Source organism: Ranitomeya variabilis, chromosome 4 (assembly GCF_051348905.1).
Source record: "Ranitomeya variabilis isolate aRanVar5 chromosome 4, aRanVar5.hap1, whole genome shotgun sequence".
Taxonomy (NCBI): domain Eukaryota; kingdom Metazoa; phylum Chordata; class Amphibia; order Anura; family Dendrobatidae; genus Ranitomeya; species Ranitomeya variabilis.
The window spans coordinates 33,627,881-33,643,105 of NC_135235.1; the positions used below are offsets into that span (position 1 = coordinate 33,627,881).

The window sequence follows — 15,225 nt, forward strand, 5'->3', positions numbered from 1 at the left end:
CTGCAGTGTTGGACTGTGTCATCTGGGTTTCCGGCTTGAGATAAGTGTATTGATGGCTGTCATTTTTATTGTACTTCTGGCTTGAAAAAGGCCCTTGTAGGCCAAAACGTTGCTTCACTCGTCTACCTCAATTGTCTTTCACCATGTGATTTTTCAGGATGGAATAATGGAATAAAGGTTATGTTTTATCCCCATTTTCTTTGGTGCCTCGAAATCTTGGATTTTCTATTGTTTTGGACCTTGTGGATGGTCTAACCGAGTTGGTACGGAGCCACCAGTGGTGCATGAGAAGCATATCTAAGGACATTTCTCATTGTGACCTCCATTGGGGCTTCTGTTGGTAGTTTTGCCATGCAGTTCTGTTGCCCCCACCATTGATAACGTTGCTGGACTGGTCCTTCACTGTAAACTTTAGATTGATGTCAGCAATATCGATGGGTCCGGTTGAAATTCTAACGTGCATGGGAGCTCATGCCAACTGATCGTCATGGAAGATGTTGATAGTTTGTGTCTAATTTTGGACTGCTAATTGCTTAGTTCTCCCAGAAATAAGTCACCATCACCAGTAGAGATGCCGGTCTCGTAGAGAATACTGGAGAGCTCGGCCTCTGTATGGGAGACACGGACGAGATTTCAGCCAGCAGAACGATCCTCCGTTGATGCATTGTTCTGCCGGCAGCCATCTAATGTGTATGGCTTAAGTCGGTTGTTATAACTTCCTTTGTTATTTGGTTTTTGGGTACTGGCCATCTGCTAAATCCTGCAATAAATGGACTTTGTAAATTGGATTTTCACAGTAAGCACACCAGTCTGACCATGTCTACGAGAACAGTTTGTATTGCGAAATTTAGCGAAAGATCTGATTTAACATAACACTTTAGAATGGTAGGTTTTGGATCATATAGTATAAAAAGTATGTAATCTGAGAAATATAAATTTACTTCTTCCTAGGTTCCTTATTCTCTTGGTTTCCCGCATGCACAAGCTTCTGCTATGGTAAAGACTTATTGCATCCCTGGTCTTTACCTCGATTCTGCTTAGCTTCAGTAACTTTAACCTATCGGATCTTGCTTCCGTACCGGTGACCTTGGCTGCAGTTTGCACAAGACCTTGATGTGATTTCATACACTTGACTTCCACCGTCTACTATCGAGGCTCATGTTGTACCTGCTGTGAAGTCAATATTCTGATGAAGGACATAATCTGCAAATCTATTGTAAGAAATCTTATCCTTTCTTGGTGGTTCCTACTAGGTTTTGTTATGTTTTCATCAAATTAGTCTCAGTCAGTACTATAGAAGGAACAGATCAGGACGATTTTACTATTGAAACTAGCGGTCTGGCTGTATAGGTTATAGAACAACAATAAAAATGATACCTGTCTTGTAGTAAGCCGATGTACCATCGCTGAGAAATCAAGCATTGAAATCCCATGCAAATTAGCCAGAAAGTGCACTGAGGCTGTGTCAAAGTACATTGACACGCCCACAATGCACTTCCAGGCTATTTTGCATATGATTTCAAAGCTTGATTTCTCAGCACTGGTACATGAGATTACTCCAAGACTGATCTCATTTTTATTCTAGTTTTATGAACTATATAATGATACCACTAGTTTTATTTGTAAAATTGTGCTAACTCCTTCCCTCTAAATTAGTAAGTTACGCCAAATATATACTTGACATTCCAAAGGTGATCTCTGGTCTTAGCAGGTTCTATTCCGGTTCCTGTCTGACAAAAGACACTGTTTCCAGTGTCAGCACCTTACTGGAGCTGAGTGTGAAGGGTCTAGGACTGATTTCTCATTTCAGTGGCTAGGCCAGGTACCTTCTATGTCACATGGAAAAAGTTCAAGCCAGCTGACCGACAGCAGCAGGTACATGGAACTCAGTCCTGTCTTGATGTAGTTAACTTATAAAATTTTCAAAAAAGTTCCAGCTCTTCCTCTGCCAATTTATAGACAAAGAAGGGGTCTGGCTTAGCATTCAGCCAGCCCCCTTTAGACATCTCCAGTCAGTTGCTAACCCAGGAAACGCCACGTGGAAAGACTGTGAAAGAGGACCTGGTGGGACTGGAGATAGTAACGGTCCCAATTGGGAGGCAAAGTACTTAACCCTTTGTCAGCCCAGCTTCTCTACATGTTTGGATTATTAGTTTAATCAATAGTGGGCCAGGAAGAGTAGCAATATTTTACTATAGACATCTGAATATATAATTTATGTTTCAAGGAGGAGACGCCGATCGTGCCTGTGCCGTTTACATTTGAACAGACAAATTCCATTTTGATCTCTGTAATTAGCGTTTCTGCATCGCGGAAATATCAAGCGTCCTGCATTTAATATATTCCAATATTCAAAGTAACCACTTCAAGTAAAAGCCTTCTGGGAAATTGTGTATCAAAGCGAAGCCCAACAATGTTCGTGTGCATGTATCAAAGTGGGAACATTTCCCGTAAAGCTCAGAATCATAGACTTTATTGATTTATTTTAATTCTTGAAACACATTTCAGAAGAAAAGTAAAGTCACATAAGTTAGGTCAAATATTCATCAGGTAAAATGCTACATCAAAACTTCCCCCCGCCTTAATGCATACTGCATGACATAAGTTCATCTGCGAGGAATGAGCTGAAGGTTCCGCTAAACATCAACTTATTGTCATGGTTAATTAAGGTAAATATTGGTCAATATGTTGTGTAAAGTCTTGGTGCCTGATCACTGGATCCAAAAAGTATCTGTCATGCTGTGACTAGGGTCTGATCCCTCAAACTAGGGGGCTCCCTAGTCTATCTCTGTCCCCTGGATTAACCTGGAAGGTGGAGATGCTGAGGTCTCGTACCTTGCTATTCTCCTATCTTAGCCCTTATTTGTTCCCTCCCTCACCCAGGGAGGTGTGAGTCCGAAGTGTATAAGATTATAATAACCAGGCAGACAAGGAAAGACAGATAGGGATAAAAGAAAACAACAATCATACAAATGTACTCTCAAAACAACAGAGTGGAACACGGGAGGGATAGGTGGGAGAAACCAAATAGGTGAGGATAAGGATAAGCACTCAAACCAAATCCACTCCAAACACCCAAACACAAACTACTCCTCCAATACCAAACCAGGAAGAATGAACTATCACTGGCAATTCCCAAGTGCCAGTGGCAGCATATATACCAGAGAGGAGTGGCCAACACTTAACATCTGAGACAATTCAGATTGGAGACCTCCAGGAGATCAACTGAACTGATTAACCCCTGCAATGAGAGAGCAAAGGAAAACCTGCATTGTTTAATAGGATGGTGAAGCAGTTCTAATCAGTGCAGGATATTGTGTGACCAGACGCTACAATCTTCTGACCCCTCTCTGTTGCGGTATGCCCGTGATAGTATCACTGTCCTGGACAGCAAGTCTGTTCAGTGTTGTACTGGGTCATCAAAGGATTAGTTGTCACACTGGTAGGCCTCTCTGCCCCTAGATAGTCTTTCTAACCATAACGGAAGAACTTACTAAGGTCAAATTGGTAGATGCTATATCCACATTTGGAGGTGACTTTAGAGCCAGTCACTTACCAGAAGGATATATTTCTCGGGATGCAAGTAAAAGTGGATGTGCGAATATTCTGTATGGATGGAGGGTGGATCTTCAGAATCATTACCTCTGATGGATCCAAGGATTCCCAAGACTCTCCTTCTCTGAACCTCTTTGTACTCATTCCACTTTATTCTGATTGGTAATCTCCTGGAAAAAATGGAGACTTTCTGCACTCCAAAATAGCTGGCAAATCTCCTAGGCACTGCCAAGATTACTAACGTTTCCTGGAAACCAGGTGTCAAATGCATTTACACCAGGATCCCCTTTTATTTGACCCCCTCCATTTTATACATGCCACTGCGTTTGACCCCATCTGTAGTTTGCTTACTTGCCAACTCTTCCAAATCTCCAGGAAAAAGTCGAGACCTTCTGCACTCCAAAATAGCTGGCACTTCCAAGTGTCCTAAAACTTCCTGGAAACCAGGTCTCAAATGCATTTACACCAGGATTCTCCATCATTAAATTGAACCATAAAGTCCAATTAAATTGCATTGTAGGATGTGTCGGGATTGTGAAAAAGCCATGTTTATGGGTAAAAATTCACGCCATTTCATGTGTTGCTCCACAAATTTTTAGGTTCCAGAACCATTGGATATAAAACTTGGAAAGTTGTGCATTTTTTGCTTTTTTTTCTTTACTTATCCTTTTTTGTTGCATTCATACACCTTCATGTACAGGAATGAAGGATGTTTTAGTAGAATGTTTGAAACGTTTGAAATTTTTCCTAAAACATTCTGCTGGCGTTACGTGTGGCATTATCATCCCGTGTTAGGTTTTATTGACACAATTCCTTTAGAGACTGTGACATTTAATAAGCAGTTACAAGCGAGACCGTAGCTTCTTAGTAATTACTGCTGGTTCTGTCCTGGTGACATATACAAGGACAGTCCGTTGTGTAATTTGTAGATGCACTTCCCATATAAATCTGACCGGCGCAAACATGAAAGAGCAACGGGGCCTTGATTAATGCGTGTGACATGTGAATAACGGAGACGGTACAGGCTGAGATGGATATACAGTAGTCGGTGCATTCACTGTGCCCATCCATTCATTTATGTTTGCAGTTTCATAGCCTTGTTGTGAATTATGCACGGACTGGAGTGGTAATTAAGCAGAACAGTCATCAAAGACGTATTTTAATGTGATGCGCGGCGGCTGAGTACTGATGCAAATTGCTTTTTCCATCTACGTAATAAATGATTGAAATGTGGAATAAATTAAATCTTGATACATTAGAGTTTGCCGAGATTCGGGATTTTTTTGCCGGAGGAATAGAAGACAGAAAAGCGAAAAAATGAAAGGCCTGTGGTGGTGGTTTGAGCAGCGGGCTGGAAATGTTGGACTCTCTTTGGCCAGTAAGATGGCTGATTGCTTTTGATGCAGAGTCTTTTTTAGAAGATGTGCAAGAAATCGAGGGGTGAAAAAGAAGACACAAAATAATCTCCAAATATTTCTGAAGATCCCAAAAAGATGATCTAAAAGATGCACGGACTAGGATTAACAACGGCCCGTCCATGGCTTCTATCTGATGATCATTGTTTGCTACAAATATCAGTATTTCTCTCTCTATAGACACGTATTTATGCTTCCCTGTAAAGACTGTGTCACGGTCAGAATAGACCCTGTGTGTATTTTTTTTGAGTGTTCAGGATTTGAAGGATGCAACTATTTTAGCCTTGAAACCTCAAAAATGTTGCTTTTAGAGCCATTTTTACCCGTCAAGTGCAACCGTATGACAGATTGTACTTTTGCTGGATTAGTTGAATTTTTAATAGCATATATTGGGATATATAATTTTTGGAAAAACTGCTCCTTTTTAAAGGGGATGCGGAAAAAAATTGCAATAGTTTTTTTTGAAGATTTCGATTTTATAGTGTCCACGATATAGAATAAATGACACATTAACTGTGGGTCAATAAGATCATAGCAGTTCCAGATTTGTATAGTTGTCACATACCTACCTTGTCACCCTCCTGTGCCATTTGCCTCTGTAACCAGATGTTGGACTTAAGGCCCCCTCTACATATTAGACTTATGTCGGCTGAACCTGCCGATATCGAGTTTGGCCAATGATCCAATGCGTATGGGGCACCGGCCAACAGATGGTCGGGAGAGATGTCAATCATACATATCTGATTTTTGGACTGTTGATGGCATTGTTCTCCCTGAGATAGGCAATAACGGTGGAAGGGGCAGTCCTCTCCTCTTGAGACGGCAGGAGACAGTTATGGCTGCAATAAAGAATTTCACGTTTTGGTTAATCTGACCACAAAACAGTTTTCAGTTTTGCCTTCATCCGTTTAAAATGAGCTTTGGCTCAGAGAAGACGGCAGCATTTCTGGATTGTGTTTATGTAAGGTTTCTCCTGAGGCTCGGTGTCACCACCCGGTGCACCTGGGCAAGTGCCGGGGCCCTGAGCAAGCGGAGGGGCCCACTCGCCATCGAGGACACTGACACGCTATGGAGCACGTGAGCCGGGAGAGCCCGATGCCAGCACCACCAAGTTGGCCTCACTCTTGCTTGCTTAGGGCCCTGTCACTTGCAATACTTTCCTCTCCCTGTCCCTTTGCAGCGTCTTCCATGTTTTCTGACTCTGTGACGTCTCAGAGCAAAGGGCGCGATGATGTCACTACTGTGCACCCTCTGCTCTGAGCAGTCACAGTGCAGAGAGCCAGAAAACAGCGACACTGAGGAGCCCGGAGGCCTGCGGCCAGAGAGGTGAGTATTTGATTTTTTTGTATGAAACAATATACAAGGCCCATACTGTATGGAGCAATATATAAGGCCCATTCTGTATGGAGTATTATATGGGGCCCATTCTGTATGGAGCATTATATGAGGTCCATTATTCTGTATGGAGAATTCTATGGGGTCCATTATTCTGTATTGAGAACTATATGAGGCCCATTATTCTGTATGGAGCATTAGATGAGGTCCATTATTCTTTATGAAGTAATATATGGGGCTCATTATACTGTACAGAGAACTATGCAGTGCCCATAATAGGGTATGGAGGACTATGCGGGGACCATTTTTCTGTATGGAGCACGATATGGGGCCCATTATTCTGTATGAAGCAATACATGGGTCTGATTATACTGTATGGAGGGCTACGTGGTGCCCATAATACTGTATGGGTTGCTATGTGGTGCCCATAATACTGTATGGAGGACTATGTGGTGCCCATAATACTGCACGGAGGACTATGTGGTGCCCATAATACTGAATGGAGGACTATGTGGTGCCCATAATACTGCACGGAGGACTATGTGGTGCCCATAATACTGAATGGAGGACTATGTGGTGCCCATAATACAGCACAGAGGACTATGTGGTGCCCATAATACTGTATGGAGGACTATGTGGTGCCCATAATACTGCACGGAGGACTATGTGGTGCCCATAATACTGTATGGAGGACTATGTGGTGCCCATAATACTGCACGGAGGACTATGAGGTGCCCATATTACTGTATGGTGGACTATGTGGTCCCCAAAAATTCTGTATGGAGGACCATATGTTGCTCATAATTCTGCATGGAGTACTATGTGGTGTCCATAATACTGTATGAAGGACTATGTGGGGCCCATTATTCTGTATGGAGCACTATATGAGGCCCATTATTCTGTATGAAGCAATATATGGGGCCCATTATTCTGTATGAAGCAATATATGAGGCTCATTATACTGTATGGAGGGCTATGTGGTGCCCATAATACTGTATGGAGGACTATGTGATGCCCATAATACTGTATGGTGGACTATGTGGTGCCCATAATTCTGTGTGGAGGACCATGTGTTGCCCATAATTCTGTATGGAGTAGTATGTGGTGTCCATAATACTGTATGGTGGGCTATGTGGGGACCATTATTCTGTATGGAGCACTATATGAGGCCCATTATTCTGTATAAAGCAATATATGGGGCCCATTCTGTATGAAGCAATATATGAGGCTCATTATACTGTATGGAGGGCTATGTGGTGCCCATAATACTGTATGGTGGACTATGTGGGGCCCATTATTCTGTATGGAGCAATATATGGGGCCCATTATTCTGTATGAAGCAATATATGAGGCTCATTATACTGTATGGAGGGCTATGTGGTGCCCATAATAATGTAGGGTGGACTATGTGGGGCCCATTATTCTGTATGGAGCACTATATTTGGCCCATTATACTGTATGAAGCAATATATGAGGCTCATTATACTGTATGGAGGGCTATGTGGTGTACATAATAATGTATGGTGGACAATGTGGAGCCCATTATTCTGTATGGAGCACTATATTTGGCCCATTATACTGTATGAAGCAATATATGAGGCTCATTATACCGTATGGAGGACTATGTGGTGCCCATAATACAGTTTGGAGGACTATGTGGTGCCAATAATACTGTAAGGAGGACTATACTGTCCGGTCTAACATGAAAAATCTGCAGTCACTCTGTGTGACTGCAGACCTTTAAATCGCCTCAGCGCACGCACTGTGCACTGCGAGGGTTCACCGTTTTCCGAGCTATTGTAGAATTTACAATAGATATCACTGATGTAATGTAATAAGTAAGTGAAATCTTTGGCATTGTACTATATTTATATTTCTCTGCTGTATCTGTGCATCATGAATTGTGGTATGTGTTAAAGGGGCCCACTGAGACTCTTTTGCCCAGGGCCAACGAAAACCTGGAGCCGGCCCTGCATGATGGCATACCTCCCAACTTTTGAAGAACAGAAAGAGGGGAAATTATGTGGGTCACAATCATTTTGGGCTGTAGCTCCTAGATAAGTTACAGCCTGAGAACATTGAGAGGTGAGCTTGGGGTCTGGGGAGACCGGATCACAGGAAGGAAAAGAAGTAAATAATAACATTTAATTTATGCACTGAGCAAAGAGATGCGGGCCCCGCCCCCTAGAAGGAGGAGCCACAGAGTGATGAATACCTCGGAGAGAGGTGAATGTTAGAAGGTCTTTTCTCGGCTATGCCAGTGTACATATATTTTTTATGATTATTTCAAATAAAAGTCAAGTTTTACCTTTTTCCACACTGGAGATTTCCTTCCTGCCTTTCAATGTCAGAAGGCGGGGAAAGCTTTGACGTGATGGGACGGTCCCGTTGAGTCCAGGACGGTTGGGAGCTATGTGTTAGTGCTTTAAAGAATCTCCCATCAAAGTTTTTATTCTCTTAATATATTGCAGTCATCATATTATACAGCACTGTGTACTTATTGTTGCTCATTTTTACTTACCCAGCTAATTCTTCTCTTTTCTGAGCTCTATGTAGAAACAGAGAATCTCTTGTCCTGACCTCTTTCCTCCCCTGCCAGGGACTTTTGCAGCGACTCATGACTCATACAGGGAAAATTGACCTCCTGTTTCTACATAGAGCTTAGAAGTATTTATCTAGTCAGTTTTTTTTATCACGTGATGTCATAGACCTAATGGAAAAGAGAAGAATTAGCTGGGTAGCAATATGATGACTGCAATATATTAAGAAGATAAAAACTTTTATGGGAGGAGAACTTCTTTAAGCTGCATTGGTGGTTTGCGTGCCGATCTGTGCTCACAAACAAGGATTTCTGGAAGTATTCCTTAGCCCAAACAGTGATTTGCTTGACTGAATAAGGCCTTTTCTTAATGCAGTGCCGCCTGACGGCCCATAGCTCACAGAATTGATCATCAGCCTTGTCCCTTATAAATATGGATTTCTCCAGCGGGATATTTAAAGTCTTTGCCATTTTATATTGAGGAATATTTTTCTGAAATTGTTGCACAATTTTTAGACGCAGTTCCCAGATTGGTGAATCTCTGACCATCTTTGCTTCTGAGAGACTCTGCCTCTAAGGCTACGTTCACATTAGCGTTCGGCGCCGCAGCGTCGGGCACTGCAGCGTCGCCGCATGCGTCATGCGCCCCTATATTTAACATGGGGGTGCATGGACATGCGTTGCACTTGCGTTTTGTGACGCATGCGTCCTTGTGGTGCATGCATTTGAAAAAATTTATTTGAAAAAACTGACCGTCACATCCATACATAGACTAAGTGTGAACAGGTGCTAAACCTAGAGTCGCCAACTCCTATACATTCAAGCAAATAAGGTAGCACACTGTAGCGCTGAAACATGCAAGCATGAAACATGAAAATTTAACTGCATTACTGCACTAGAAATATGAAAAATGAGAGCGTTTAGCGCATAAAAAAGGCCAATTTTATGTGTACCTGGTAGCCACTTTACGGCATCTCTCTTATACCAGGTCCTACGATTTCCTTCCTCACTGAGAACAAACGTCTCCATCTGAATGGGTTTTTCAAATGTATTATTTAGCTTTCTGACCGAGCACTCCGCCTCCTAGTCACTGGTGTTTTAATTACAGCAGGTCCATTACCCCTCCACAGAGAGAGAGAATGGTAGTCTCACAAGAGGTTTTCATAGGCACCCATTCAGATGGAGACGTTTGTTCTCAGTGAGGAAGGAAATCGTAGGACCTGGTATAAGAGAGATGCCGTAAAGTGGCTACCAGGTACACATAAAATTGGCCTTTTTTATGCGCTAAACGCTCTCATTTTTCATATTTCTAGTGCAGTAATGCAGTTAAATTTTCATGTTTCATGCTTGCATGTTTCAGCGCTACAGTGTGCTACCTTATCTTCTTGTGGTGCATGCGTCAGGGTGCAGAGGACGCAGCAAGTTGCAGTTTTTTCTGCGCCCAAAACCATGCAAAAATGGACGCATGCGTCACAAAACGCTGCGTTGTGCATGCGTTTACATTTGCGTTGTGCGTTGTGTCGCCGACGCTGCGGCGCACAACTCAAATGTGAACGTAGCCTAACATACTTTCTTTTATACACAGTCATGTGACTAAAGGTACCTTCACACTAAACGATATCGCTAGCGATCCGTGACGTTGCAGCGTCCTGGCTAGCGATATCGTTTAGTTTGACACGCAGCAGCGATCAGGATCCTGCTGTGATATCGCTGGTCGTTGAATAAAGTTCAGAACTTTATTTGGTCGTCAGATCGGCGTTTATCGTCAGGTTTGACACCAAAAGCAACGATACCAGCGATGTTTTACGCTGGTAACCAGGGTAAATATCGGGTTACTAAGTGCAGGGCCGCGCTTAGTAACCTGATGTTTGCCCTGGTTACCAGCATAAAAGTAAAAAAAACAAACAGTACATACTCACCTGCGCGTCCCCTGCCGTCCGCTTCCTGCACTGACTGAGCGCCGGCCCTAAAATGAAAGTACAGCACAGCGGTGACGTCACCGCTCTGCTGTGAGGGCCGGCGCTCACACAGTGCAGGGAAGCGGACGCCGGGGGACGCGCAGGTGAGTATGTAGTGTTTGTTTTTTTTACTTTTAGGATGGTAACCAGGGTAAACATCGGATTACTAAGCGCGGCCCTGCGCTTAGCAACCCGATGTTTACCCTGGTTACCCGGGGACCTTGGCATCGTTGGTCGCTGGAGAGCGGTCTGTGTGACAGCTCTCCAGCGACCAAACAGGGACGCTGCAGCGATCGGCATCGTTGTCGCTATCGCTGCAGCGTCGCTTAATGTGAAGGTACCTTTAGGCTACTGTCACACTTGCGTCGTTTGGCCTGCATTTCCTACCGCGCATGCGCAGCCGGAACTCCGCCCCCTCCTCCCCGGGACTTTAGAATGGGCAGCAGATGCGTTGAAAAACTGCATCCGCTGCCCACGTTGTGCCGAATTTTCACAACGTCTGTCGGTACGTCGTGCCGAAGCTTAATGACGGCCCCTTACCGACGGAAGTGTGAAAGAAGCCTTAGTTGAAAATGGACCCTCCAGCTGTTTTTTATTAGTACCACTTCCTTTTCCAGCCTTTTTGTACCAATTTTTTGGAGATGTGTTGCTGCCATCAATTTCTAAATGTGTAATTTTTTTTCGAATGAAATGGAACAAGTCTGTGATCTATGTTCTACTATGAATACAATATGGCTATAAGAGATTTCCAAATCGGCCGCTCATTGGATGTTTGTGACCATCCAGTTACCGTATGTGCGTTACAGCCTCTGAAGGTGCTATAGTGTATTGAATTTGTATCATGAGAAATTGGCGTCCTTAATGAAATCCATGGAATGTTAAGAAGAGTGGACACATCCGGAATGGTGCTGTTCACCTCTTACCTGTGATATGTTCTCGTAGTGAGGAGTCTTTCTCCAGATGTGAAGCTGCTGTACCGATGTGAAGGCACATACAGGAGGTAACTTTCCCGGCCGTTGGGCGCTGCTCCCGGGCATCTCCCCTTATTATCACTGACCAGTTTATCACACGGTAATGATTCCCCCACTAATTGTGAATTATTCATTAGATGATTGGGATCAATGGCGCTGGCAGGTTTATAGCTCCACATATCTGCTTTATGCCTTTCCCAGGTAAGTTATGGAGAAATTTTTACACCAACATTTTGTCATGATGAATATTTTCTTTACCGGTGGTGGTAATCACAGTTTTACTATTTGCGAGCAACAGATGGAAAGTGGAAAGTTTTATCATCCCAGTTATCTATCTGTCTGTCTATATGTGTCAAAAGTCTGGTATCTGCACTATACTGCTGGAGGGCTGCTGACATTTTTTTGACTTATTGAAGAGGTTTGGCACATGCCTTGAAGGCCCTGCACCTTAGAACATTGATGCCTGGAGCTACTTCATATTGTTCTTTCTTTCGCTTTTTGTTAAAAAAAATGTTTCATTCTCTTTTTTTCTTCTTTCTTTATCTCCTTCTTTCTTCATCTTTCTCTTCTTTACCCTTTTTCTTTCTTTGTTTCTCTTCTTTTTTCTTTCTTTCCCCATTTTTCTCTTCTTTCCCTTTCTTTCTTTCTTTCTTTCTTTCTTTCTTTCTTTCTTTCTTTCTTTCTTTCTTTCTTTCTTTCTTTCTTTCTTCCCCATCTTTCTCTTTTCCTTTATTTCTCTTCTTTCTTTTCTCCATCTTTCGCTTTTATTTGTTTCTATTTTTTCTTTTTAATTTTCTTTCTTTTTATCTTTATTTCTTTTTCACTTTTTTTTTCTAGTTTTTTTTCTTTTTTCATTCTCTCTTTTTCTTTCTGTCTATATTTCTTTTATCTCTCCCTTAAATTTGTTTTTCTTTTTTTATTCTCTCTCTTTTTTCTTCCTTCTTTCTTACCTATTTCCTCATCTTTCTCTTTCCCCTTCTTTAACTTTCTTTCTTTCCCCATATTTCCCTTTTTCTTTCTTTCTTTCTTTCTTTCTTTCTTTCTTTCTTTCTTTCTTTCTTTCTTTCTTTCTTTCTCCATCTGCCTTTTCTTTCCCCTTCTTTTTTTCTTTCTTTTCTCCTCCTTTCGCTTTTGTTTGTTTCTATCTTTTTCTTTTTTAATTTTCTTTCTATCTTTAATTCTTTTTCACTTTTTTGTTTTTTTCCAGTTTTTGTCTTTTTTCATTCTCTTTTCTTTCTATCTTTTTTCTCTTTCCTTTCTTGTTTGTTTCTCTTTACTTCCTTCCTTTTTCAGCAGTGACCTGAATGCAGTATGAGACTCTATCTATCCTGGAAAATGAATCTTTTTGTGACTTGTATCCTGGCAGCGGATTGCTACTTTCATGTCTGCAGACAGCACAGTAGTAAATCTCAGGGTCGCAGGGCAGTAATCAGCTGGGCTATGCTGTGCTCACCTGTGCCCCTGACATCCCTCTCCTTGTATTACCGCCAGTCTCTCCCTCTACATTGCTGTGTTGGCTCTTAAAGAGACAGATACAGGTAAACATGACCTGTCCCTCGTTCACGAATTTTCTGCCCACGCATTCTCCATATATTTGAATGGAATGGCTGCTGCTTTTTCATGCAGTTTTCAGATCCATTGTGGTTTGTTATTTTGGCATTTTGCAGTGGAAGAGCTCATCAGTGCAGTTTTCCAAACGTCTTGCGTTTGCATCCCTGCAGCTGCATGTGCAACGTTATAGTCACTTTGTGGAATGCAATCTACATTGAGAGAACTACAATTCCCAGCAGGTCCTTGAGTAATGAGTCATAGCCATTTATGAGATTGCTCGAGTTTGGGTCAGAAGACCCCTGGCCAGTCCGTGCATTGCAGTCCGAACTCAGACTGCGAAACAGGTTGCAAGAGACCGGCCTTGGCCGGGGATACTAATCATACCATGGCCGGTCACAGGTAGACAGGTCTGTAAGGGAAGCTGTCGTCACAAAATAGTCTAAATCAGGTACAGATTTTAGCAGTATTTCACAGTGAATGATGAGATCAGGTGGAACGGGGAGAAGAAGAGTCTCATAAGTGGAGAAAGAAGCATATTTCTCTGATAATTTACAAACGTTCGTATATTTCTCTTGTACTGTCGATTTCTGCAAAGTTTGTTACTTAAACACAGAAAGTATTTTGAAGATTTTAGTTCTATTCTTAATGTCACAGTCCGGTCCCTGCAAGTAAATTTCTGAAGATCTCATCTAGCCAAACAATGGCTACTTCCCTTCTTATTGAACTCTTGTCTTTAGCAAATGAGAAAATCCAACCGGATGCCAAACAAATCAGTGCCGATATTGATGGCAGCATCCTCCCTACCTAAAAGTCTAAAAGTTTTCCCCGCTGCAGTTATGGTGTCGTCTGAATTCTCATGGAGGTGGAGGTGGAGGTGACACTGACCGTTTCCTTTGCTTGTCTCCATTGTTATATAAAATAATGACAGATATTTTATTTCTATTGATTGAACAGGAAAGCGATGAGACAGAAGTGGACAAAAATAAGTGCTGCACCCTCTGCAACATGTTCTTCACCTCCGCAATTGTGGCCGAATCCCACTATCAGGGGAAGACTCACGCTAAAAGGGTGAAGCTTGTGCTCGGAGAATCAGCAGATATTCCTGCCCGAACAGGTAAGAGAGAGTAAATGGTTATAATGCAATATATACTGTATATAATGCACATTGGGGCAGACTGGGCAAGAGCCACAGCGCTGAACCAATGCACTTTTATTCCGGAGATTGGTTGGACCACCTGGTCAATAAGTGATAGGGCTTGTGCAGAGAAACGTAGCTTCAGTCCGAGCACGATCCGTGAAAACATCAGATCGCACTCATGCCAATGTTATTTTATGGGGGAGTGCACATGTCCGATTTTTTTCTTGCGCTGAGTGGTGCGAGGAAAAAAAAATGCAGCATGCTCAGTTTGCCTCCGATAATTGGATAACACTTGCTCATTCACGTCTGTGCGTTCGTGGAAAACATCAAACCGCACTTGGATGACATTACAGTACGGTTTGATTTTCTGACAGACTGAATGGAAAAAAAAGTTTTTAATTCCCCACTTCTGAGAAAAACGGATCCCACTGTGATCAAAGTCGGATCAGCATAATCGGACCGTTTTTTTTCTCAGGTACAGAATACAGAGTCGTCTGCATCTGCTCTTAGTGAGAAATGAGTGAACCTGCTGGAATTCGAATTCTGCTTTTTGCATAAATTTGTCCAGAAAATTTGACTCACTTCAAATCAAACTTACATTATTACTTTGAGAGTCCCAGAGCATAATAAACATATGTAAAAAAAATTAAAAAAATGTATACCCTGCCCTCACCTATCCCGCTGTGCAGCCCCACTTCGGTCTTGTCGTCTTCTTTGGTCTTGTCTTCAGGCGTCAGGCTTCTTTGAATCTCCTGCAGTGATT

The 15,225-nt window shown here is 42.4% G+C and overlaps 1 protein-coding gene across 1 annotated transcript in view; it reads left to right on the forward strand.

Moving 5' to 3' along the window:
- ZMAT4 (zinc finger matrin-type 4) overlaps positions 1 to 15,225 on the forward strand; it is a 392,475-nt gene that overhangs the window by 135,151 nt on the left and 242,099 nt on the right. Inside the window, exon 5 of the mRNA XM_077258309.1 lies at positions 14,279 to 14,438. Within this exon, the coding sequence (XP_077114424.1) occupies positions 14,279 to 14,438 (160 nt within the window). The remainder of the gene's footprint in view (positions 1 to 14,278; positions 14,439 to 15,225) is intronic.